The following is a 27,604-nucleotide window of genomic DNA, read 5'->3' as shown; positions in this document are numbered from 1 at the left end:
TTGGAGAAATGAGAGAAAGTCACTCACCCTGTCCTGGGCTTGCAAGATGAACTCCTGATGGAGCGGATCTCTAGGGAGAGATCCTTCCCCACTGGCAGTCAGGCTCTTAAATGGGTCTAGGAGAGGTGGAGCCAGGCTCCACCCGTTCCTGCAGCACAGGTGAATTGCCTTCACCTTGCTCCCATGGCTGACTCATTGCTTGCCTCAGGTGATCAATCAAAGGTTCAGGCCTTGATTCAGCAGCCCCATACAACCAGCTTAGATTCAGGCTTTTCAGCAACCTTTTAACCACTTACTTAGCAGCCACAGAAACACTGCAAAGTTAGGTTAACTCCCATACTTACACACTACTGAAATGTGCTGTGACAAAACAATTAGGGATATACACAAATTTACAGGTCATCTTTTTTGAAACTTTTAAACATACTCTTCCAGAAACATGTTGCAAAGAAGGCATAATCTAGTAAAATTATGGAAGTAGCCTACTGATTGAAATGTAGGAATAAACGCTACGTTATGGTAGAAACAGAATGAACAAGTTTACCACCGTCAGCAGCTCTTTATATAGCAGATTTCTCCCTAATTATGCCATCCTCTTCTCAACTGAGGACTATTTGCTTCCAAATGGCAAATGGTTTATGCATAGCATTGCACTATCACAGGTGTGTTGACATCTGCTTTCAGTGCTAACCTGTACTCTCAGGACTCTGATCTTTTAAATAATAAGCCAGTTTTCGTTAATCTTAAGTTTTAGCACTGTGCTGAACTTCTAAGAATCACAACTTTGCACCTGAAGGTTAGAAATAATTGGAGTTATTTGCATAGTTAATAGAAAAGCTTTTCAGAGATTGAACTCTAGGACTTCAATACTCACAAAATCTAACAGTTTACAGATAGAAATGCAACAACATAAGTATATGCCAATAACAACCATATATGGTAGGGCCACATTTAAATGCTTAAATAACTTACTGCTACCTGGCTTCCTTTAAAAATTAACATATCTTGTCATAGTGCAATAAATTTTGCCACGCTCTGTTGAGAGCAGCTTATAACCATATCTAAAAGATTCTGATATACTGATATTTTCTAAATCTGCAGTAGTGAGAAAAGCATCAAACCAGTTGAGAACATTTCTTTAATAAATTCTTTTAAAAAATAGTGGATCTTTTCTCTACAATATTAATTTATTTCCATTTCTCAAGTAGCATTTGAATTTAAATTAAAAAAAAAAATCAAGAAGGTGAACTTCGATAATGAAAAGTAACTATACAAAAGCTTCACACAAAACGTGCTGAAGTTACAGAATAACAATCAAAATTAAGCAAGAGAAATCTGATCCCAAACAAAATGTTCCATTTACTGAATAATTTCCTTGGAGTTATGGCTTGTTAACTTCTGGAATATCTGTTAAGTGATGAAAAAAAGGACGACCATGAACACAGCCTTTATTTTCCCTTCCAAGCTGTTGCTTCATCCTGTAAATTGTGTTTTCTACATCTTCTTTTGACAAATGTAAGGGCAGCTGCCGAGCTAAACGCACTGCTTCTCCCTGTGGAAAGGAAAAACAAAACAAAAAACCCAACAGTTTTAAAGTTCTGCTTTGTAATATGTTAACCTGGGGCTATCAGAAAGCATGAATTAAGCACTCACTGTTGAAAAGTCACTGTTTTCTTTTACATTTATATACTCTGAATCCCAGAAACACAAATTAAACTCTAAACATATCATACTGGTCATTTCATGCTCTTCTGTGACAGTCACACACAGCCTACTGGTTACGTTTGCACTTTTTCTGTTAGGGTCCCTGTGTTTCTGAATAGCTCAGTTTTTCTGTTGGTGACAGTACTGCCTGAAAAGATTTAGCAGTTCACAAGATGCATTCGACACCACAAAATTGTGAACTGGTATAAATTAAACAAATAGTTAAACAGAGTATTAAAAATACTATCGTGAAATATTAGGTCAATGCTGTATTAAATATATACTACATGCTATCATCTCACTGTACTAGAAATCAAAAGTGACAGCTAAACACTGCACTACTAGCAAATATCCTCAAAGAATCAGTAGACTCAAAATTAGTTTGTTTCCTGCTGTTATCTTAGGCTGTCATGCTTTCACAAGGCATGAAACCAACATTTATCATTTTTTAATATGAATCTTTTCAGCGGTTCCCTCCCAGCCCTCTCTTCCAAACAGAAAAACGATCACTGTGGACCATTCTCTACTTAGGAAGGCTTTTTCTTTGACCATTTCTCTCTTTTTGCTTCTGGGTTTGCCAGAAGATAGCCAAAGAAGAAGATATGCCGATTACTCCAACTTAGGACAGAAACTGCATCTTTGAACATGAAGTGATGGTAAAAAAAAATAATCCAGGGCTTACTTTTAAAATTTTCTTTTTCACGAATGCAAGCCATATATTTTCCAGGGAATAAGCACTTTCCAGCTACTATTGCTGCTGAAAATTCTTTTGAACTGTTCCTCACAAGATGGCCAATTGCTTTTAATAATGCTTTGATAGTCTCTTGAGATACACCTTTACTGTACCTTCATACACACACACGCGCTCTCCTTTTAAACACTAGCATTCACGCAGATCGACTCCATCCCAACTTCACCTGACAGACAGGTATTTGTAAGTAGAGAACTTAAAGCTTCCACCTCCAAAGGAGGTTACATCCCTGTCTCAATGTTTAACTGACTCTTTCTTTAAGAGTACATGACAATAGCTCACCTGCTGCAAAGGCAGCTGTACATTTACTGACCCCAAAAAGCAGCAAAAGATTCGTATAATGAATGTTCAAAAGGTTAAGTACATATTCCATGTAAATGTCTGGGCCTCACTATGTACCCTAATTCAGAAAAACACATAGGCAAGAGCTTGTATAAAAACAAGCTTAACGTATACTTCGGTATTCTTTTGAACAGATATCTCAAGAACTGTGGCTTAAGATGGCATTAGTAAACTATCGAGAAATAAGATAAGAAATTATGGAAAATTACTTCTTTTAGTTATTCCAGCTCTTACTAGTACCATATTTATTAGCCATCTCTGTAAATTCATGCCTATTATTGTCTCTGGGCAGACAATTTTATCTACTGCATATCAAACATTAAAAAAAAAAGTAATTCTGGTTCCAACTGTTGCATAACAACATCTGAAAGAAAACAGCTTAAAGATTCTTTTAGTAAAGTACGGTTTCTCTGGCTGCTTGTGAATAGTGCTGGCTGCTGGTAAAGAACACATGGTTTCCTGCAAAACTTAGTCACTAGTGCCTTGAGTAGAGTGGACTTCTGAGACTGTCAGTTGTCAGCATGCGCTGCCCTTAACTTCAGAAGTTATTGATGCTAACTAAATACAAACATTTGCAGAAGCATATGGGTTTCACTACATGTGAGACTTCATTTTTTCACTTCAATGTCTTAATTCCAGTGACAGCTTGCTTTTTTGGCAAAGAAGATTCCCTTTGTCTCTTATCCCTTTCTGGAATGAATCATAGGAATTATTCTTCGTCAAGTGGAAATGGTGCACTTTCTGCTTTTCAGGACATGCAACTCTTTGAGGTTCACACAAGAATTAAGTTTCCGTCAATGCTTACTCTTCATAAACTAATAACTTAAATCATGTTATTATTCCTTCACGGATCTACTTAGGAGGGAATAAAAGGTTGATTACTGTTCTGGGTTCAACTGCATTGAAGAGCTTGAAAGCGATTTTATGACTTCTCTGTATTCTAACAAGGAGAAATGCCTTTCCAGTATGAAAACTGCATATGCAGAAAAACCCTGTGAGCATAAACTCTCAGCATGTATTAGATTACAATGGATGACTGTTTTGTGGCATGTCTGATGGAAGTATTTTGGTAAGCAATGCAGAGCCCATAGACCTCAGCGAGGACCTGGCATTCTCCTTTTCTAAAGTAACTTCTGTTCAGACAAGAACTACATTAATTAAAACGGAAAATTGAAAAAAAGAATCTCAAGCTTCAAGATTTTAAAGACTTGCTATGAGCTTAGCTAGCCAATCTTTACAAGTAAATTGTTATGTCTTACCTCCAAGTAGTTTATCACTTTGAGAGGTCTGCATTCATATACTTCCTTTGCATTTCTATTAACTACTGCATTCAGAATTTCTTTCAAATCAGAAACACCGTAATAGGACAGACAATTAGCCATTCCTTCTATTTCCATATGGCTTTCTGTAGCTGAAGCACCTGAAAATACAAAAAATAAAACAGCTTTGATTTCCACTCTGGAGCAATTCAGAGAAAGTTAAATGGATCTAAAATGGCTTAATAGATTAGTACAATGAATTCAATGCAATTAGGAAACCTTTTTTACTTCTCCTCTGAGAAGTATTTCTTTGTTCAAGGTTTCAAAATGATGGTTTGTCCATATTGACATCACAAGCCTATCAGGTCAATTTAATTCAAATCCTAGCTGGTGCTGTTGAAATGCTTAAAACCTTCTGCAGCATTTCCAGCTTTGAGCATAGCTTTAATTAAAGCTTCTATAGCTTTGATTAAAACATACGTTAAATTAAATTAGAAGCTTATAATAAAATACAATTTAATTTGAAAATAATTAAAACAATGTTGGCCCTATTTTCTCCGCAACTGGTTTAAACATCTGTACAGTTCAATTTCCATCATAACAAATTCAACTTCTACTAAAACAAAAAGCACTGCAGAGAAAGATCTGAAGCCTGCATATCTAAAGTCTCGATGACAGACTTCATATACACTCACGTGACACCACTACAATTTAAAATGAGATTAAATCCTCCCTTTGTTTTGGCTTAAGGTGGGAAAATCACATACATTCAGCCTGGATCATGAACGACTTTGTGAAGTCAAAGAAGGAGGAAACAAACAGACTGGTATAATCTGGACTAAACTAAAGAACTGCAACAAGGGATCGTTGATATTCCTAATAATACACAAGCTATAGCACTAGAAGTATCTGGAGATTTTAGACATTATACAAAAATATACATACAATGTAAGTCAAGACAATGTATCAGCTATTGCAATTACACCGTTATTATCCACGACTGGTCATTGTTAATGTGACAGTAATTAAATGAGATTGTAGATGAACAGAAGGACTGTATAGTTTAAAAAAAAGTTGTCTAAATATGGGTATGTCAGAAAGGTAAATAATGCTGATGGAGTTCTTCAGGCTTTGTGGCAAGAGATATTTTGATCAGAATGGGAATTTGACACAAGGAACTAAGAATCACATAATCTCATTCCAGCAACGTATTTAGCACCACTTCAAATTTGGAACTTGACTTCCTTTTTCATCCAGTATTGTTGTCATCCTCTTCCTCAAGCTGTCTTTCCCTAATCTTAGCTAGTAAAGCCCGACATTTTTACGCACTGCTGTGAGCCTGCAATCAGAACCAGCTGAAAGCAACACTACTGAAAGTTGGCCAATTTTTAAAGACGAGGTAGGATCACACACAACGCCAGTATTTCTCCATAAGAAAGGCTGCAAGAGACCGCAGCAAAGATAATCTGTTCTTAATCTCCTTCACCACTTCTCTTCATTTTTATGCAATTTTTGTTTTAATTTAAGTAAGACTAACCTTGTGTTGCCGTTTCAGATCACTTGCTTACGCTAATCTCTCTGCAATAACAGCACATCCTACCTCACAGCTTTTCAATAATTTGCAATATAGGCTACCAAATGCAGGACACAGACCTTCGTTGCATTTAAGATTTTCAGCTAAAAAGTTTGAATCCCCAGAGCTACCCTTAAAATTTCACGACAATCAGATTCTGGACTTGCAAAGCAAATTTTTGCAAACGCAGAAAACCAGTCAGACATGCTTCCTAATGAGACTGCTTGGAACTCACAGGTTTTACCAATAACAATTTCTCTGTATGTAAATTTTGACAGTCAGATTTAGCTTCACAATACTGTTCATTTATTTATGAGTCAAATCAGACTTTAGAGCACACCACGAGAACAAATACAAACTCTGAAGTCTCCTTCTCTGGTATCTTCTATTTCTCCCTTTCTGCTTACGTTCTTCAGACTGAGAAGTAGCGCACCGCATGCTGACTAACATATATTTATCTGCAAGTCTTTGCAGGAATTCAGACATTGGCAACGTTTGATGATATAAGCAGATGTCCAAACCTCAATATACTTGTAAATTTTTGACAAAATATACATTAAAATTTTTGAGTACTCAAACAGCAGTCTTCAAGCAGTTTCCATAGTGATTTCTGTGAAATGCTTTCCAACTTCCACGGAAAATATTTCAATGAACAAATAAACTAGTTTTCAACTGACTAAAAATGTGGATTTCTCATTGCTAAAAATTTCCCCTTTGTCTGTCCAAACAAAACATTCACAATCACCTTTGGATAATTCCTTTTCGATGGCCAGGAAAATTTGTTCTCTTCCAGCTGCCACCTAGATTAGGTGACACCATAAGACTACCTAGCTTACAGACTTTGATCAAAATCAAACTGAAGTAAAGTAGCAGCATGATTTTCCACCGGTTGTGTACAAGCAGCAGCTTGTATTACCAAAGGAGGCAGGTTGTTTGTCTGTTACAGCTCTTTGAAATCTTGTAAACACAGCCCTTGTATACGCGTAGTTTGGGTATGTGTATTCTATTAAGATTACAGCTCGACTCTAAAATTTTGCCTTAGTTCAAGGCACATAGATAAAAAGGGTAAGACACGGTGCCAGTTCTCAGTTCATTTCCACCTAAGCATTTACACCTATCTCAAGTTTTCACAGAGGGAACAGATTTGTTGTGAACATCTGTATACCATAAATATGATAAGAAGAACTGGATGGAAAGTAATCCTTCTTACTTCCTGAAATGGTTCTCTGTACATAGCGACCACTGCAAGCTATAATCAGCAAACAAATGCCAGGAGGAACCCAGAAGTAAAAGCAGTGAGAGCATTCTCTCAAAGGCAGCATCACTTGAAGTCTCAGCAGGGCCAGAACATTGAGTGGGCGGGAGGGTGGTGAAGGAGGACTGGAGCTCAGCGTCACCACTTAAGAGGATCACAATTGGCATGTTCTACAAAGAAACCATTGATTTTGCCTAAGTGACATTTATGGCAAGAAACTTTTTCTGAGTTATTTCACAACATGTTTTTCACTGTCAGCTATCCAGAGAAAAATCTAGTTAAAAACTCTTTAGAGTGCTGAGTAATCAATATAGAGGGAACAAAGAAACAAAAATATTGGTCTACCAAACAAGACAACATGGCACATCCAATATCTAGAACACTTAAAACAGCTTTGGTTGCAATCACTCAAACCAAAGGTAAGCTACCTTCTCATTTTACAGCAAGAGAACATTGAAAGGACAGACGTAGCCATAAAAGAAACCATACCCAAGCATGGTCTGAAACTCCTGCACTCTTGGAGAAACTACTGTCCAAAGGCTGGACTCGTGAAAAAAGAAAATGTTGCCAGAAGTTCAATGACTTCCTAATAAAACGGTAGAACAAAATCAGACACAGAGTCCTTGTTAGGAAGAACAAGGGTATGAAGTTATCACAGGAGTTGAATCAAGTCTACATTAAGAAACAGCAATTAAAAGAAGATTTATGAGAGCTGACAAATTGGACAGTAATAGGGTTAAGGACCAACTGATGGCATCACAGACTTATTCAGAAATATTAATTAAAAGACTTGTTTGTTTGCAAGAAAATATTATTAGGGATACAACCGTCACATTCAAGTGCAAAGATAAAGAAAGGAAACCTTTGCTTGTAAAAAAAGAGAATTTCTGTATATTAATACATACTCAAGAAACAAAAGCCTGAAGCAACTTCAAGTTCAAAAACAACTGAGCGTCCTGTTCATAGGCTGTGTCTGAGTTAAACAAACAAAAAGCAAAAAACAAACCACAAGACAAAACAAAGGACACTGTAGAATGTTTAATGAAATGAACTTGCTCCCAAAGTTATCAAGTCCCACAGAATATTCAGGTGGAAGTTTTACATCAAGATTATACAAGGATATTTAAATTAAAGAACCTCAAACTACACAGACAAATTTTCCAGGACAGACAGTTAAGGAGCGTTGATAATTAATATTCATGTTTCTGAAAAAGAACTTTAATCAAGTGTTTGTAACAGAAGTAGATAGTAGTGCATTTCAGGGCTAAGTTTAAGGGAAAATAATAAGGAAAAGAAGAAAAAAAAAAGAGGAACTGATGAAGTATTAAGTAAAAATCCATAGGTCAGTTGGAAAAAATGGCTGGGTGAAATTCCATTTTTTCTGTCGGCATTTCTACCTTCATCTGCAATAACATGCTATAACAGAGGCTGTAACTGCCATAACATCATTAACAGAAGCTTATAAATATGACTGACAAGCCTCAAATGTTATTAATGTCTCATTCAAGTAGCTAAAATATAAGACTGTGACTAAGAACTGAAATAGATTACCATTCCTCAGATGTGCCGGCCATATAGTAACCATCAAGTCCTTGATTAAATGGTTCCTCAACCTGTATAGTGCACGTAAAACCAACAGAGCACTGTGTGTACTTTCATCAAACTACAAACTAAACAAGGACAAGGTTCCTCACGTGACTTCACTTACTTAATTTTATGCAGTTAGGGACGCAGGAAAATGATTATTATTTCCTGGTTACTACGCTGAGTCCTATAATGTTATATCATACAATTTCACTCTTGTACTACACAAACTATTTTAAAAGTAGTTTGCATTTTCCAGCTCCACAAGACTGCTCAGCAACTCTCTTCTCTTGTTATCTGGAAACACTCTTCAAAAATGTTAACAACAGATTTATTCACATCCAGCTTAGAAGGATGGGAAAAAATAGGAAGGTACGTGAGCAAAAAGGCCTCCAAAGCCTTCCTCCCGTATTTGTCTAGAGACAAGTTGTTGACCTGCTCAGTTTTTTATTTGCCTGACTGACAGCTTCTTAAGAGCTGTCTCTTACCACAAGTACTTGATTCCCTTAATGATTGAATCTAATTGCTTTCATGAGCACTTCTAGACAGCTCGTATTATTTATCGCAGGATTTAGCCACTCAGAAGGAAGCATCCTTGTTTTTGCTGTACATGGTTCAGAAAAGAAAATAGCTTAGGCTCTGTTCTTCCTAAGAGCCTGCCTCTGACAGAAGGAGTTACTGTACATCCCTTTTTGGTACCTACTCTTAAAAGATCCCATATGTTTGAGCAGATCTGTCATCACTGTACATATGCGGGGATCTGTAACACATGAAGCTATAGCATTTCTAACAGCTCTTATAGTGAACCTTTTTCTCTGAGCTGTCACAGCTAGGTACTGCCCCCAAGGAAGTTTGCTTTTCTTGGAATTCTGCTGGAGAAATCCTGCCGCTCAGAACTGATTCTGGGTGGGTTGCCTCTGGATTTCAAACAGCATCACTGTAAATTATTCTTCAGAAAAAAAATCTATAAGCACTTAATTTTTACTGCTAAGCTGAAAGAATCTCAGAGAGGAGACCAACCTCTATCAGAACAGCTGATGATCCTCTGACCCACTCTTTACTGGCCCCTTTGGGCATTGTGCTACAATCCTGATATGAAAGAAGGCCTGTAACCAGTTCCATCTCCTTATTGGACCTCCTCAGCTGCTGAACAGAAGAGGGACAATCAGCTGAAGCACTCGCTCACATAAGATTCTGCAATTAACTATCATCTTGGAAGAAGCTGCCTTGACTGCAGAAGTCTGATCAGTTTAATCATTCTGCCAGAATGGCAATTCAGCATTTTGAGAAAAGAAATAAAAATGTCATGAGATGTTTACGTGTAAAGAGGAGGTTATACCACCAGCTACATACACTTCCTTTTTTATTTATGTTTTCTGTTATCAGTTTCCATTAATCACTATTGTATATAGACGAATAAATCTCTGGCAAAGTAATATAATCTTAATGTTTAGGAAAACAGGATCTCGGTGCTTTCAATGATAATGGAATGCAGCATAACAAAATAGACGTCAATTAAATCATTAAATCAGAAGAAAAAAAGTTCAGTAAGACTAAAAGACATTAAAACCGTCATACCTTCTATCACTTTTATCTTGAAGCCATTTGCTACAAGCCTTGGATCTGACAAATAACTTGATCCATTTAACGTCTGGTAATCCTTCTGCATTTTGTGAAGAGCATCCATATAGTGAGATTCACCAAGAAGACTAGGAAAAAAAGCAACACCGCACAAACCAACACCCGAAGGGATAAAAAAAATCGTTAATTTTAAAATTAAAACTGCTCAGAAAAATACATTACAAATGTCAGATATCAAGAGTGATTATGATTTTGAAAAGTATTCAGGAAAAAAAGCAGTCTTTTTAAAGAAGAAATACAGAATATCAACTATTTACATATCTTACAGAATGACCAAGTTTAGACAAATAGTAATAATTATGTCAGCCATTCCATAATCCATGGGGAAAGTCAGCTAGAGTGAAGCTGTGACAATGTCGAGCATTCACTTCCCCCCTCTGGGAGAAGACATTTGTCTTCACTACATTTCCAAGTGTACTCATTTCTACTGGAAAATGACCAGACTTGCTCATTATTTGTTCTTTTGTTAATCTGTAAGAGCATATTTTTATGTTTTGTACACTTAGAGATTCAAAGATTCATAGTCACAGAATTCGTGAACAGGGCCTTACCAGCCTACTCTAAGTAATTATAAATAACGAAAAGTACAATTTTTTCCTTATTTGTACTCTACCTGTCTGATAACACAACTGGCTCGTCCAGTTTCTCTACTGGAAGCATATGGTTCATCAGCAATCTTTTACGCAGCAGGGCTTCTTCCAATCTGTATGGATTCAGCAACATTAGCTTTTTTTCAGTAGCAAGTATCCAGATATCAGGAAAACTCTGGCGACGGATCAGGCAAAGCTCATGTTTATCCGAATCACTCTTCTCATGCCTCTGAAACTGAGGTCTACAGGAACTCAGAGAAAAAGGCACTGTAACAACTTTCACAGGCTGAATACACTTTGATTTCTTATCAATTCGAAAATGCAACATGTTGTCAAGCTTCTGCTGGTTGGGTGGAGGAGTCTTCAGCCTGGGCTTCTGTTTTTCTGTCTCCTTTACAGGTCTGTTTGCTGCTTCCTGCATGGCTTTGCTAGCCTCTCTGTTGTACCGCTCCAGGTCTCTAGCAGCTTTTATTTCATACCTTAAAAAAGAGAAGAAATGATTTGAACTAATCAAGAAATCACAGACTGCAACCGCTAACACACGAAACCAAAAGACAAGGCAACTACTCCTAGCAAGGTAAGAACTCCCATGGGTCACTCAAGTAGCCACATCAGTACACTTTCCACTATGACTGGGGTGGAAAAGAGATCAGGGACTGTACACCTACACCTCTACCCAGTGAGGATGATGAGTTTGAAATTTTCCTTCATTATGACAGCCAGGAAAATTTGAATTGTTGAAGGGGGATACATAAACTTCATTGTACAATCAACTACAACAGATTGTCTTCAACCTCAATCCCAGAACTGTGTTTAACTTGAATTTGCAGTGAGACATGTCGTTTCAGAAGTTTTGTCACAGGCACATCCAATCCTATTCACAAGGCCGCTTGAGCTTCCAGAGCTCTGCAAATTTCAAGTGGAGTCCTCGCATTTAACTACGAGTTTGGAGGTTAAATAATTTCATAAGCCTTGGGCTTTATTTAAGGTAAAGAAGCACACTGACTTCAAATAAGATCAGCCACATGAATAAAAAGCATTCAAATCCAGAGTAGATATGATTATCACAGAATTCTAAATAATAAACTTTCAGATTTTTCAAAAAGTGACTTGATAATGAGCCATTCTAAATGCTGTCTTGATAGTTAAATCACTATACATACTAAAGCTCTAAAACCTGAAGGGATTCTTAATGAGCCTGTAAACATCAAGATGATAGCTAAAGCTTTATAGATGGTTTATGCTCACCTCCTACGTATGAGCCTCACTTTTTTGAAGGACAAAGGAGCAATGTGCTACCTCCTCCTTTTGCACTGATTTGATACTCCACATTCTGTCAGGTTATTCGTACCAATCTGACCTCCAATAAAAGGCAGCGCTATCATACGTAAGTATTGGAAATAAATATTTTAACTAGTCATATTTATTTATTGCTACTTGCTGGAACAGTTTGATTCAATTATGTGTATGCGTGCTGGAAAATTAAGGTCAACAAAAAGGTCACCATTTGCAATTAATTATGATGTGCTAGCATTCACATATGGTACCAATATTTAGTTAACTAAAAAAAGTCAGCTCAAATAGTTTCTTGCAATAAATCATGTCCTAGAAAATATGGAGTAAACGCTAAGACAAAAAACATCTGCTCCTTTTAAAATGTATCGATGAAATCACTTGACCAGAACTTTTTCTAATACAGAATACATTCATACTATTGACCAGATCAATAAATACTCTGTTTTGAACAGACACATTTGGAACACGTGACAATATTTAACTACAAGAGTACTGGTAAAGATCATCCAGAACCAAAACAATTCCAAAGTAAGTCCCACATGCTTTCATTTTAGGCCACCACCAGAAAAATTCTAATCTCGCAAGATCTGACTGCGAGGGTTTTGCCTAACTAATATACAAAAATAACACAAGGTCTCTCAGACTGTTACACTGCGTAGACAAATAAAACAGAATAAATCTGAATTTGTCTATTTGGAGTAACTTCTGAGCAGCAATTGTCACTTGCACTGACTTAGACAAGCTGAGAAAAGAGGCATCACATTCTGAACGTAATACCTCTCAGCTTCAGCCTCTTCATAATATGAAACCCAACCAACTCACCAATAACCAATAAACTCAACTACCATATCAAGTAAACGATACATTCTATTTCTGTGTTTCCTGTCTTTGTGAAGGGAAAAGGCAATTAAGGTTTTAGTTGCTTGTATCAGCTTTTCACTGTTTCCGAAATGCCTTGGTTCTAGGTGACTAGTGTACTTTCCTAAGAGTGAAAGGGTTAAAATACAGTGACAAACAATACTTTTTTAGAATTACTAATTGCTAACTTATTCCCCAACAGCTGCAAATAATGCAATCACAAAAGCCATGAGATGCATGAAAAACTTATGAGGCAACAAAAAAGTGCCAGACAGGAGCTAGCTATTGCTAGTCACTAATGAGAGTCCATGCGCCGCACACTCCCATCTGTCATCCGAAAGCAAAGGCCATGCTACCTAAAATGATATTTCTCCCAAGGTACAAATATACCTATGAAGCATTACCATACAGCACTGACAAGGTATTCTGTTAGCCCATGATAACGTGTGTATCTCCGGACCTCTCTTAGACCTTCAGGACATACGCTGCTGCTGCTGCCATTGCAGTCGCATGGAGTTCTCCCACTGCTACCTGAGCCTGATAAGCAAGAAATATTAAGGCCAGACACAAGCACAAGCTGTATTAAGAAAGAGCAGAGTGAGTATAAGAAATTAAATTCTGGCTTTGCAAAGCAAGGGGATAGGCAATGCTGCCAGTATGGACAGGCATGGAAGCTTTCCTCTTCTGTTACAACATAAAAACCACAAAATTTAACCTTCTGGTTGTGTAATAAGCGCTGGCTTGTTTTGAATAGGCTATTTCATGTAATTATGTGACATCTGTTGGTTGTGCTGCTCCCAAAAGGGATTTAAATTCATTTAGACCTGCTCGAGAAGCCACAGAGACAAACAGAAATGCCGAAGCCGAGCATATCTACTGTCACCTAAACATGGGACTTCGTAGCAGAAGGACAGAGGTCTAGAGCCCAGAAAAGTGATGTCTTGCCAGGAAGGCTGCCTGAACCTGGAGGCACAGTGGGAGCACGGCCCTTTGGCTGCCCTGTTCTATACACAGTTGTTGTTACCTCTAGGTGGCCCAATTCATCCAGAGTGTCTGGTAGGCAAAGACATGCTCTCTGGCAGACTTGGAACTTTGGGATTGTTGCCTTGAAGGAAAACTTAACAGCAGTCTCTTTACAGTTATTATTTTCTGGGGCTATTTTAAAAGATTGAAAGTGAAACAGAGACATACCAAAGCTGAAAAGCATTGATACATCTAGTGCTAAATCTTTCAGTGACTCCAACATCTACTGGGCTGTACTGCATTCATTTCTATAGGTAAGAAAAATTCCACTACCAGAGAGGTCTCCGTTCTGAACTAACATAATCTGTAGGCACGCTCTTAAACATAACAGTTGTACCAGGAAAGCAACCATGAAATCCCAAAAGCTAAAGCAGAGCAAATTAAAATTTTCTGAAGCAGCTGGCAGAACCTTTTGTTTTGTTTCATTAAAAGCATGAATATAATTGGAGTAGATTTCTATTAGTACGTTAATACTCCTACTGAAGGAGAGGTGGGCAAAACACCATTTCTCACGTGCATGGTTTTGTGATCGGAACACACTGCTTGCTCAAATAATTCTACAGCTATAGCTTTTTTTTTGCACCACTCTCCTCATCAAATCTCTCAACAGTGTGAAAATTACATTATTTTGTCTTGTGGCTTCCTTAATCCCCTCTCTTCACTTCTGTACCATTAAAAAAAAACACATTTTCACTTAACACTTAAGTGATTCTTTCGACAATAAGCACGTAAAACTGCTGAAGAACTATTATTTTCTCCTCTGTATGATTCTATCTCTCACAACACTGAAAGAACCTTCCACATTTTGCACTGTCTTAGAATGCCTTAAAATCTGTTATTCTAATTGATCTTGCCCGGCAATATAAATTCCACATATATTTTAACTAACTGACCAACAGATCCCCACTCCAAAACCAAAAAAAAAAAAAAAAAAGAAGGATACCAGAAAACCCAAATTAAAGAAGGCTACAATATTTTCCTGACTTGCAGATGAATTTCAAAAATTCACTGATAGAACAGTCTAGAATAGGAAACGTTGATATGTTGATATTCAGACTGTAATCTGAACAGAGGTTTGATTTAGAGTGAAACAAAGGACCCACTAGCATTTGAACTGCACTATATTCTCTCAGCAGGCACTGGAATAGCTGTTGGGGGGAAGGAAATTCCTTGTGTCATTTGACTGGGTTTTATACATACAATAACGGGGTAGACTGTGTTGGGATACTTACTAAATATAGGGGAAAGGAGTTTTCCAAATGTTCAAGTACTAAAGATCCTAAAAGAGAATTCTCACTTTAAAGCAATAAAAAGAGAACTGCTGGTTGGAAAAAGTTCTGCAGGAACGATACAGTGCCTCATTCATCACTGCGCCGGTTTTCATTGACAGTGCTTCTGAGTGACGATACACAGGCAAGCCCTTAAAAAGCTGATGTTTGTATGATTCACAAAGCACAGTTCTTGCCTGTTATTTCTAAATAACAATTCAGGGAAATTGTCCCTACTTAACTGCTGCACGGCAAATACAGTGGCCAAACAAGTAACTCAAAGCAGCAGTGCACGTCTGACAATACCATTACTGACCTTGAAAAGACAAAAATAATTTTCTGTTCTGTTTTTCATAAATAACTGGGAAGTTATAATCTTTCTCCCGCTCACGACAGATGACTCATTTGCTCATTGCTAACTACTAGATTTAGAAGCAAGATGAAGCCTGGAAACTTACTTGTGCTTTTCTTCTTCATTTAAATTCTTCCACAGCTCTTCAATTTTCAATAGGATGTCCTTCATGCTACACCTCGGATTTTCAGAAAATAATTTTGAACGATATTCTTGGATGAAGTGTTCAAATGCAGACTTTGATTTCCTTATTGTTCGACCATGAATTAAGTCATAACCCGTTACTTGTCCTGTTTTCTCATCTATTACATTTCTTTTCTTTACAGTTTGATTTGGGATTTGTGGATCGTGGCTTTGTTCATCACTGCGTTCACTTTGCTTATTAATTGCTCCTCCAGCTTCAGGAATTAAAACCTTAACAGGTTCCAGGTTGTCTCCTGAGGAGTTTTTAAATGCATTTCCCATACTCCAATTATCAGCAGAGATTTCAGGTAAGTCTTCAGGGACTAAGGCTTCTTCAGCGTTAGCAGAACTCAAAAGGTGCCCACCATCTTTTTTAGACCCAGGATCTATAGGAGCACTGTTACTTGGAATACCAGTTGTATTTTGTCCGTTCTGCTCCTCCTCACACAATAAACGCAAGGAACCTTCTTGAAAGGCATCCTTCTTAGAAGCCTCTTTTTCTTCTAGGCGACTATGTACAGTATCACCAGAGAATATCTGATGGTTTAAACAGATCTCTGTGTTTTTTCCTGCTTGACAACTTTGCACATCACTGCTGAATGAAAGGAATGAAGTATGAGCATGTAGATCATTGTTTCCAGATGGTTCCTTTTCATTAACGACCACATCTGTTTGTCCTGCTTTATGAACAAACATGTCTTCTGAGGTAACATCTGTTTTATTAGCTTCGCCAGAGACTGTAGCAGGTAGTGGCCCATACAAAGATTTCAACACATGTTCAACAGCAAGTAAGACACAGTCCTGGGAAGAAAAAACAAACAAACAAAACAAATGAATAAAAATAACAACCAGAAAAAAGACACATAGAAGCATGAGTAAAAACCTAAATACATAACTGACAGGTATCGAGAATACAGAGCAAAGTGATCTTATTCAGAATATTTTTCAAACAAATCTGGAGAGATTATGGAATATTTCTTTTTTTACACATGGTAAAAAAGGCTGAAATGGACAAATTTCACCTCAAATATTTGGGATAGGTGTTTTGCTTCACTGGTTTACACTGAAATCATGGAAGTGATTAACTGCTTTCTTTATACCACAGTGGACTGACTGCTGAAAACCATATCAAGTAGAGCTATTCCCACTTCATACAGCGTCAAAAGCTCACAGTAAAGACAGAAGTACCAGCAACACTCCAACTGACGTAAGCATGTTTGTAAAGGTGTTGTCAAGACAGTTCTGCAGCAAATGATGGAAATAAGGAACAGACAAGAAAACCCCAACCCTCTTTCTAATACCAAAGAAAAGTTTTAAACTAGAACAGGTGTGAGAATGCTATGTTAATTTTGATATAAATGGCACTTCATCGCCAACGCATTTTCAAGATGAACATAAACAACTACAAGAACTTTAATTGAAAAGGATAAATTTACCTGTGTGACTGCCTTCGTGCAATGTGAATAGCTTTGTTAATTTCTGTGGCATTACTTTTTATGCGAATTACCAAAAAATGGAAGTAGATTTACACAACGTATAGCACTAGATAACCTTCAAAATGTGGGCACATATTGTTTAGTTAGATTTCAGGTCTTGATAGTATCAACAGGATACCCCAAAACTTAAGTGATGTCAACAATTATGTAAGCACATAACAGCAAACAGTGCATTCAGCAGAAATCAACTTCCCCTTCATAATGTGTGCAGTGTTATAAATGTTTATTACTCAGTGCACTGAGAATCTAAGCTAAGAGATTCTAAGAGATTTATTAAAGGACACACATCACAATTACATTGAGCTTTGGTCACTATAAAGCTATCTGGAAACAAACACGTGTGTGAAAGCACATAAATGATCTTCAAAATCAACTAGGAAATGAGTTTTGAATAATCCTCCTAAAAACTTCAGCAGCACTGTTTACCTTCACACATTTCAGCAGTTCCAGAAGCCCTTATTACCTGTGCATAAGTAAAACTTGTCAACTCAACAGCAGAATAAGACATTAGTTACCTTATACTGCAGCAGAACTTCAGTTTTATCAGGTGTTAAATTCACATCCACAGCAGAGGCAGGTACAGTAATATTCAGAAAGAACACAGGGTATAAGCGTGCGCTGTCCTTTTGCATCAGCACACTGTAGTACTGTCGAATTAACTACAGATTAATTTAGTAAAGAGATGTCAGTAAAGGCAACAAAATAGAAACAAAGGCACAGGAACAAAATTTGATGTTATAAAATTATAACTGTATTTTTTCCCCAAATTAATAGAATGCTAAAAAGATATTTGAATACACATGTGTGACAAAATAATCACCAAAAGGAGCTTACTAGTGGTTCCCATGTATTCACAGCTAAATAAACATAAAAATAGAACAAAAAAAGATCAAATTCCAAGAAACAAATGGAAGCTGCTTTGACCTTCTGAATAAATACATCGATCATATTTGGAAAAACACACTTGATATGCTTGTACTTAAAAATGACCAAATTGGACTGCAATTCTAACACTTACTTCCTCACTCAACCCAAATGCTATTATTTCCGTGTTTGTTTTTTTAAAAACAATCTACTTACACAGCTTGCAACTACATTACTGTCTCTTTCAGCCAAACCAAAATCTGTTTGAGAAAGTAACACTTGCACCACAGAGCCGACCTTTTCCCAGAACAGGATTAGTCTGTTCCTTTTGTTAACCCAACTATAAATTTACAACTTTTCACAAACTTTGCTTCCCCTTACTGCTTTCTCTATAATCCCCTTGAAAACTGCCAACAAACAACCAAAAAATTCATTAGTTGTTTCAGAATTTAGGTCAAAATAAAAGGAATCGCCACTCCAAGAACAGCCCTAAACGAAGGGCAATGCATTTTTACTTTGTATTACAGTGCCCTGAGCCCCATCCAGCCCCTGCTCAAGAAGCGGTCTCTTTTATGGGATCCAAACTGAACCTTACGCTGCAGCAAGAAATAGGGATATCAAATACTGTGTGGAGATGTAGCACAGGATTAGCCTTGGTTGTCGCTTACAACACAAACACAAGTTCAAGGCTTATATCTACCAAACTCTGAGTGTAGACTGAAAATGAATTCATTTTCTCCACTTTGAACCCTACGTGTACACTTCAGCATGAGTTGAATATTCTTTTCTGGGAGGTGCGAGGATTAGAACAGCAATGCTGCTCCAAGTGGGGTGCTGCAAGGTTCAGCGGTGTGAGAAACCCAAGAGTATCAAATTCTGCCTACACAATGCCTAGCTGCAGCCAGTGCTTCTGCACTATCACTTTCATTTTTATTCAACGCAAACACAGATTTAAAGTGCAAGTGTATAAAAGCCTGATAAGCCCTCAGTATGAAGTGCACAAAATTATGATTTTTATTTCAGAAAAAATGTCTTATGGGAAACCACAAAGAGTTCCTGCATGAAAAACTGCGCGGGTCTAATTCTGCTGGGCTAATAGTAAAAAAAGATCAACTATCCTGGGCTCCTGTATATCTGAAATTCATTTTTTTCAAGCAGCTGTAACTACAGCCTTCAGCTCTGTGGTTGTAAATGCTAGAGGGTGTTACCTTTAATATTTCCTTCTGATGAACTGGACGATCATTTATAAAAATAAAACTCCGTTCTGAGCTTGAGAGACTTGTCAAAGAGCTGTCTGACTCAGCTTTTGGAAGAAATCCAGAAAGATTTATCTGTAATGATACAACAAATACAGCACAAAGGTCTTTAAAAGACAACGTCAAAAAATATTTTTTTGAGGTGGGAAATGATAGTGAAACAAGCAGGAGGCCCAGCCATTTGAATACATGCATTGCTTTGTCAGAGCTGTGATGGTTTAGTAGGAAATACTGGTGGTTGGACTGGATGATCTCGGAGGTCTTTCTCAACCTCGGTGGTTCTGTGACTCTATGATTCAAGCGATGCACGCGCTTTAAGGAAAAGAGGTTGAGAAGGATACTTCTGTCTCTATTACCCCTCATCAACTGAGGCATTTCCTATTGGGACTGCAGGTTCACCAGGTTGCTGTCTGCAGCTGGGGGTTGGAGTTGGTTGGAGCCAACAAACCAACGCCAGCTAACTGCGTACTTGCTGACCGCAGGGCTGCCAACTACCGTCAGTATAAGCTCAAGGCACACACTGCTGTCCAGCCTGGAGAAGGTGGAAGCGAGCTCATTCTAAGGTAGAAAATCAAAACATGAACTTCCTCTCTTTCCACACTCAGGACATCTTAAGTAGCCTGTAGTCAGGCCTTTATTCAGGACACCAAAATTTACCTACACCACGGGCAAGCAAAGCATCTGCCTTCAGCCTCGAGCAGAACCTGCACGCATCCAACCCTGACAAGGAGCCCAGGAACACATCACACAACTCAAGTACCTAACATTAAGCACAAATTTTATAACTTCTCCATTAAGCCTTTTTAGCTTTGTTGTTTTTGTTTTTTTTTTCCTCAGCTGAAACGAGGCCGATGACTTGTGCTGCTTGCCTCATCAGTTCCTCCTCTCTTCCACCAAACAACTTGAGAGCCTTTAAAACGATTTCAATTATATCTGGTGAAGAAGCAGAAATCCCAAAGATACTGTATTTCCACAATTTCTGTCATAACTGACAGCTGTTTGGAGAGGACACCCTTGAAATAACGACCCTTCTGCAGAAAAGGCAATGGTACCTTCTCCAAAGACAGGATCCACCAGCACTGACATGTGCCAGCCAGCACAATTACTGCCCCACGTGCTGCCCCACTGTAGTTTGCCCAGACAAATAGCTAAGGGCTCAGCGTGGGGCAAAGCAAAGACTGAAGTCTGGGTACGTGGGAAAGTATGGAGAACATTCTGGTAGCAGGGTGGATCACAGAATACAGAAATCAGATCTCTCTGGTTTTTCTTTTGGCAGAATCTCTTGCACATACTAAGACCCAAGCTATCATGCATTTGAAACGGGACTTAAAATCCCTGGGACTTGGCCTATCCTCCCCACTCACCTACGTCACACCAGCTATCTGCCCATGTGCTCCCTTATTCCCTCCTGACCTTGTAACAAGCATTCTGTGCTAAAGCTGGAGTGTTCTGGTCAGCAACGTTGCACATAACCAAACACCACTGGTCAAGTTAAAGAGGTGTCAAATATCTGCTGGATCATTATCAAAAACAACATGCAGCACTTCTTGATTTTATCCTGCAGCTTTAGCACATCCTCTCTGAACGTCCCTTCTTTATGCTTCAAAATTCTTTTCCAGTTTCCAAACATCTGTATTAGTGTTTCACTTCGAACAGCATTTCGATATACAGACAACATTAAAACAAAACTGAAAGTCTCTAAATAAGTCGCTTAAGAAGCTGCCAGACTAAGAAATGGCTGACTGCTGTTACTATTTAAAGACACGTGGAATATCAAGTATGCTCATTAGAAGTTAGTAATGAGCTCCCAAACTAATCTTAATTATTAAAATGATAATGTATGAAAATATTTTCTTAAATTCAGGCAAAATTACAGAGACTGGAGAATATTAAATGTACGTAAATATATATTAAAATATAGCTGTGTTGATTGGACAGTAAGCCTTTCTTCGGTGCTTACCCTTTTCCCAGCAGCTCGTATACCCGCCAAACGTAACCCTCACAGAATATAGGAAAATTCCTAGGAATTCCATAGGAATTCCTTTCTCTGTAAAAATTTCCTGAGTGAAACTTTTCAGCCAAATTGGAGCCACCCATTTCCAAGAATGGGGATGCAAAAAGCATAGATGATGCTTTGCACATGACAAACTGTCCGTTCTTTATTTTCTTTGGTTCTCTTTCTACTTTGTGAGTACTTCCCAACTTTTCCATGCCTTGGAGCCAACTTGAACTGTGTTCTTGTTTCATGCAGTGCTCGTAATAGGGAAGTTTTGAAGAAGGCGAGCTTCAAAATGCATGAATCACTTGTCGCAGAACATTTAAATGTGCAGTTAGTAAGGAACAGCTTGCAAAAGGTTTATAGCAACACCGATTTCGTATTCAGAGTCGACTTTGCAGTAAAGGAGTAGGAAGCTGCACAATGGACAAGGAGGAAATGAAGAATTAGTGCTGCTCTCATCTGCGCACTAAATGAGGCATAGACTGCATGGAAAGGAAAAGTGGCACACACGTTGTCATCAAATAGCTAGCCCAATTCCTGCACGCAAAGGAAAGAGACAAGGGCTACACAGGCAGCCTTAATTCTGTCATTTCATTGTGTTTGCCTGCTTAAATGAGAAATATCCATAGCTTCTGAATGTGAATCTGTGCACACACAACATGCACGGATCACTTACACACCTATAAATGATGCACGTGGTATTTTACACACTATTTAGAGACAGAGAGAGAGATGGAATGTTCCCCAACTTCTATTCAAGGAATATGGATGCCTCATGATATAGCAAAGAGGTAACGTGAGAAGCTGAGTGCCTCCCTCAAGCTAGTCCCTTTTAAATACCCCCTGGTCCTCCCTGCAGAGCCCCCTGCACTTGCCATATGGGGCACAGCCAGCGAGCACTCAGGTATGAACAGAACATCTGTGCTTGTTCTGACATAAACATGAAAACTTTGTAAGCTATGAGAAGCAACTTTGCCTCCCCCCCCCGTCGAATCCATGTTTATATATATTATAAGCATTCTTACAAACTCCATATTTAAGACTGACTAAACAAATTCTTGCAGCACAGACATTTGTGTTCGGTACTCTCACATTACCGAAGGTGATTCATCTCATCTACATGACTATGGGCAAGATCCACTACTACAGGATACAGAAAAAAAGTTAACTCTGCAGTCTCAGCAGGAGTGTGACTCTCCTCTGTAAGAGTGTCTGCAACAAAAACAGAAGCAGAATTTTTTAAAAAGTGAAAATGTTAGACTTTGAACAGCAGCAAAAGACTTTCATGCTCTTAATTTTTTTGAAAGCTAACAAGCATTTCCTCCAAATGCAGGCTTGTTATAAATCTTACAAAATTTGCCCTCTGAACATGTGCTTATTTTGCTCTTCTGGTGTCCCTGACTGAAATTGAGAGAATATTTAGAAGATAAGGCTAAGAGGCCATGAGGATAAGAACGATATAGCTATTTAGTTATTAATCAGAGCACAACCTGCCCGCAGGCCAGGAATCCCAACTTAGACAGCTCTGAGCAATCAGCAATTCTGCATTTGTCATCACAACTGTTTTTACTGCCATTTGATCAGTGCCACATGAGTCCCGACGAGATGATTCTGGGAGTGCATTTTCAATCACCAAACCAATTAATTTTACAGAGGCAAGTAACAGAATCAAATGTATTAATCAGATGTCAGTCTGGAGATAATATTCCCTATTTCAAAGTCTCTTTTTTGAGTACTGACTTAGCTCTTCATCGACGGGCTGTAAGTGGATTTGGGAGAAGGAAGCTTAAACTCACCTCAGGATCCTCACAGCGGTGTTGAAAAGGTACCATACTGCCCATAACGGCTGTTCCCAGAACTGACATGCAGGCCATTTTGTGATCTGACACCCTGTTCTTCTGCCAAATAGCTGCCTGAAACAAGTGGCACAGAGTCAAATTTTTGACATTATATTTATATTTGTTGAACTTAAGTCATGTCTATGAACATGTATATGCAACTGCACACATACTGTATATGTAACATTCTGTACTTTGACCCTCTTACATTCACAACTTTCTCTGTTAACACACACGATATGGTACTTTTTGGTAAGGTTTCTCATGTCGTATTACTTATTTAGACTTGTAGCTATCAGCAAATTAAGTAAAGTTTGTGTTCTTTAATGTTACGTAGCTAACCTGAACTTCTGCACTTAACAATTGTTAAACAGCAAACCAGTGAAAATACTACTTCTCCTCTTAGAGATATTGCAGCGAGCTACATGTCTTTCACTGCGTACACATATTAAAGGTTTATAATATCTTTCTGGCATGATGGTCAGCATTTGAAAGTGGGCACTGTAATGCATATGGAATTTCATTTCCATTCATACCTCCCATCTGGATGCTCTAGGTCTACAAGTCTGTATTTTTAGGAAGAAATGCAGTTTGTAAGGAACTATCCATGGGTGTTTGTCTACTGAAAATTGAAGTTAGAAGCACATGTGCTCTATTAGATACATACCTTTTGTAAAGAATTAGCCAATACAGTAAGGCTGCATGAACTGCAACTTGCATGAGAGAAATTTTCCTGTTAAATCCTCTTACATACTTAGGAAGTTTTAACAACCTTGGGAAGTGAAATTTTGCCTTTCTAATGTGAGGTGCCCTCACTAACATGAACCCCTATATTGAACAGCCACAAATTTAACCCTGAATCTGCTTACCTTTGACTTACCACTATATACCAACAACAACAATTGTGCTTAGCTGGCTTTCTGCTCCTAAGCAACTTATAGATTCACACTGGCTTTGTATCTACTTCTGTCATCATTAGCTGACTGAGTCTATTTTGGTGTGCAACATTCAAACATAAAAGGAAAAAAATGCAGGAAGTCGCCCATTAAATCTGACATTATGGTGCTGGTTTAAAAATAGATGTTTAAATAGGTGCTAGGTGTCCAATAAATTCAAGATAAGTTCACAGTACTCTGGCACAGGATGTTATGTGAAAGCATGGTGAGCAAACAAAGAATATGCCACGCGCCAATCTCAAGAAATGCAATACAGAGCCTTAAAATTCCACCTGTCTTGTAGGATATTCGCTGGCATCGAAGGGTGGATTGCACTGAAGAATGCAGCACTCCTGTAAAACAATATCCTCTTCTTACGGAACAGGTGAGATTTTTAAAGCTTTGAGACTGGTAATCCCAAAACTTTTCCCCAATCCTTAACTATTTATTTCCAAACTCCCTCCTGCCTGAAACCAACTCACTTTCTGCACACCGCTGACACTGTGCACGCTGCCCTACCGACCCACAGCCACCCGGAAGCCCCCAGATGCAGAAGACAACCTAAGTCAGAGAGGACAGGGCACGCACAAAGGGGCGAAGGAGAAGGGGTGCAGAGGGCAGTGTGCCTGCAGCTCGGTGCTCCGCAGGCGGCGGAGGAGGATGGAGCCCCGTGGCGCTCGGCCTCCCTGCTCTACACCTGCTGCACATCTCCTCAGAGACATTTGGGAGTGATGAAAGAATCTGTCCTCTTCCTCAGAGCTCATCTTATAAAACATATCCTGTACTGCTGCTATTTTAAAGTTGATTACTTAAAATGGAAACACGGAGTGCCAAACGATTTTTTCTTTACTGGATACATTTTAAATTAAACACTTGTGACAAACAGAGAAAGACACTTGTTACGTGACTAGTATAAACACCCCGCTGTTTATTTTAGGTTATCCTAGTGTGATGCCACAGGTACAGATATAAATCCTAGCTGCTGATTAATGCAAGGCTGCTATTACCCTGCCCGGCCTGCTGAACGCTGGTACGTGGGACTGTAAAAAGATCACTGCGGTGAAGTGCTTTTAGAAAAGCCATGGAACATGAGAACTTATTAAATGCAAACTTGCTAAAAGTAGACACTGCTAAGAAGTTCAGAGTTTATTTATTTATTTGTACTTTTTTCCACAAAACAGACATAGAATGGATTGTGTGCTCTTTTTTAGCCTTGACTGCATATTATGAAGCCACAACGTAAGAACAGCCGGTTAATTTGAAAGAATGTATTTTCTAGACTCTCCACACGTATTAACGAGCTGTAAAAAGGAATCCATTAAGAAACAATGATAACTCCATTTTATTTATTTTAAAAAGTCCCCGTTTCCATGAGGTTCCTGCTATAGCCTCATTTTTTAACCTTGATTATACCCTTTAGTTCAGCTAAAAATACATACCCACACACCCCCCTCGTATTTTTTTTTTCTAGGTCATATAAACCTGGTGTCCAGGATGAGCCAAGGAAGAATCCGACTCTGCTCAGTATGATGACACTGCAAAAACAGCCTACTCAAAGATATATTATTACATACGGACCATCTTAGGGTTTGTTAGAGCCAGCCAAATATATCTCACCTTCCTCTTGGCTTCATTGAAGGAGATTACATGATCTTGGCCTTATTTTAAAAGTCCCAATGTATATGAAAGTCTATTGCACAGAAGATAAACACATGTATGTGTGAGTACGTATTTCCTTGGCCCCATCCAGCTCTAGAACGTGTGGATATCCACCTTTTTTTGCAGTATGTTAACACACACATGCCTGGAACAGCAATCTCTCTTTTATACTACACATAGCCTAGAAGGATTCCTCGAAAAATGTGCAATGACTGGAAAAAGAGTAGGCAACCTCTTCCCATCAGGGTGCCTAATATCACTAATGTCACTGAGGAGAATAACAGCTATTCACCATGTCTCCTCAAAGATCCCAAGGAAGGACAATGGAACAACTGCAGCCATTCCTCATCCCAACCCATCTTTCACGTTCTAGATCTCCTCTGAGCAGCCACAGCAATATGCAATCACAAAAACAAAAATCCCAGTTAGAGCTGAGGACTGAACGCTGTTGCTGGTGATGGTAATGCAGAACAATTACTATGCTGAGATGAATTCCTCCTGCTTACCTTACTACTACCTAACGGCTGTACTCAACCAGCCTGCCTTAGCACAACTGAGATACTTGAATTAAGGTGATGTGGACTTTCAGCACCCAAATCCCATCTTTTTTCTTCATTTATTTTGTGATAGTCATTGTGGTTTTTTATTTCCATCTCGAAAAGTTCGAGAGTGTGAAAGTCTAGTAGAGCAAGCTCTGTTCCTGATCTGCAGGTTGGTAAAATCCATTTGCTCTGTTAACAAGAGCTGCATTTCACAGCCTAACTTTGTTTTACATGCTCCAAAAATCCCATTCCTCTGGCACCTGAGATCTTACTTCAGACAGTTATCTCTTTGGGGCAGTGTCTTTCTTAGCTTTCCTGACTTAAAACGGCTTATTAGGCTCCCTCACAACCAAAAACACATCAGCTGTTTCTTAGGAGGGCACACAAACAGGAAGCAAGCCAGGCAGCAATATCACAAGTGTAAAATCAGTCAAAGGGAAATAAAAAACCCATCACCGTGAAAGCGAGCTTTTGCTCATGCTGCACAGCCACCTGGTTGCAAGGGGAGGCACATTCCTGCAGTGGAAGAAAAGCTATCACCTAAGATCAAGAACATAGCAAGATAAAGGCTTGGCCACGTAGTTTAAAATCCCAGCCTTGAAGCATCAGTGCCGTTTGATCTGCTCCAGGCCATAGTTGGTGTCTTGGTTTAAAAGCCATGCTAAGTTACCCTAATGAGAGAGCTCTGGTGTTCAAGAAACCTTTAGATGTTGTACTAAGGGACATGGCTTAGTGGGAAATACTGGTGATAAGTGAATGCTTGGATTGGATGATCTTAGAGGTCTTTTCCTACCTTGGTGATTCTCTGACTATGATTCTCTTGCACAATCTTCCCTTAATAACAGAGATTATGGCAGTTTCTCAGTTAACCTTAGAGAGAAAACAACTCTTTACCAAATCGTAACTGTTTTCCCCAAATATTTTGCATTTGCTTCTGAGGAATCAGCTACCTCATCCACTTTATAACTGACTGTGATTCAGTCACTGCTGGAAGCACAGAATAGAGAAACTTGAGGCACTGCTGTCCCCCATCGTAAGATGCACTCAACGAACCTCTCCCAAAGGCATCAGACATCACAGCTATCAACGGAGTTTGATGAAAGGTAGTTATTTTCCACTGCACCGTTCATTCTACAAATTCTTCAGTATTTCCTGCTCAAATTTCCCACTTGTGGTATGAGAGCACCCTCCCAGCAAAGAGGCACTCCTGAGCATCGTGCACTACAGAAGTGTTGGCCTGGGGACTGGAGGGTAAGTTAGGAAAGGAATCAAAAGGTACTGCAGGGAGCCACAGGCCTTCTTCTCTGAATGGATCTTTCAAAGCTTTCACGAATTA

General features: G+C 38.6%; 1 protein-coding gene across 1 annotated transcript in view; it reads right to left on the bottom strand.

The window, feature by feature from the left end:
* Positions 1-1,145: 1,145 nt before the first annotated feature.
* The window catches only part of PMS1 (PMS1 homolog 1, mismatch repair system component), a 41,190-nt gene continuing 14,731 nt past the window's right edge, over positions 1,146-27,604 (bottom strand). The window contains exons 6-13 of the mRNA XM_003207424.4: positions 23,091-23,207; positions 19,248-19,370; positions 17,691-17,834; positions 15,603-16,480; positions 10,723-11,178; positions 10,047-10,177; positions 4,057-4,217; positions 1,146-1,552 (exon numbers count right to left, since the gene is read on the bottom strand). Coding sequence (XP_003207472.1) covers positions 1,382-1,552; positions 4,057-4,217; positions 10,047-10,177; positions 10,723-11,178; positions 15,603-16,480; positions 17,691-17,834; positions 19,248-19,370; positions 23,091-23,207 — 2,181 coding nt within the window. The 3' untranslated portion in view covers positions 1,146-1,381. The remainder of the gene's footprint in view (positions 1,553-4,056; positions 4,218-10,046; positions 10,178-10,722; positions 11,179-15,602; positions 16,481-17,690; positions 17,835-19,247; positions 19,371-23,090; positions 23,208-27,604) is intronic.

Source organism: Meleagris gallopavo, chromosome 7 (genome assembly GCF_000146605.3).
Source record: "Meleagris gallopavo isolate NT-WF06-2002-E0010 breed Aviagen turkey brand Nicholas breeding stock chromosome 7, Turkey_5.1, whole genome shotgun sequence".
NCBI classification, from domain to species: domain Eukaryota; kingdom Metazoa; phylum Chordata; class Aves; order Galliformes; family Phasianidae; genus Meleagris; species Meleagris gallopavo.
Note: the sequence above shows the minus strand (reverse complement) of the source record. Positions and strands in the feature narration are given on the sequence as shown.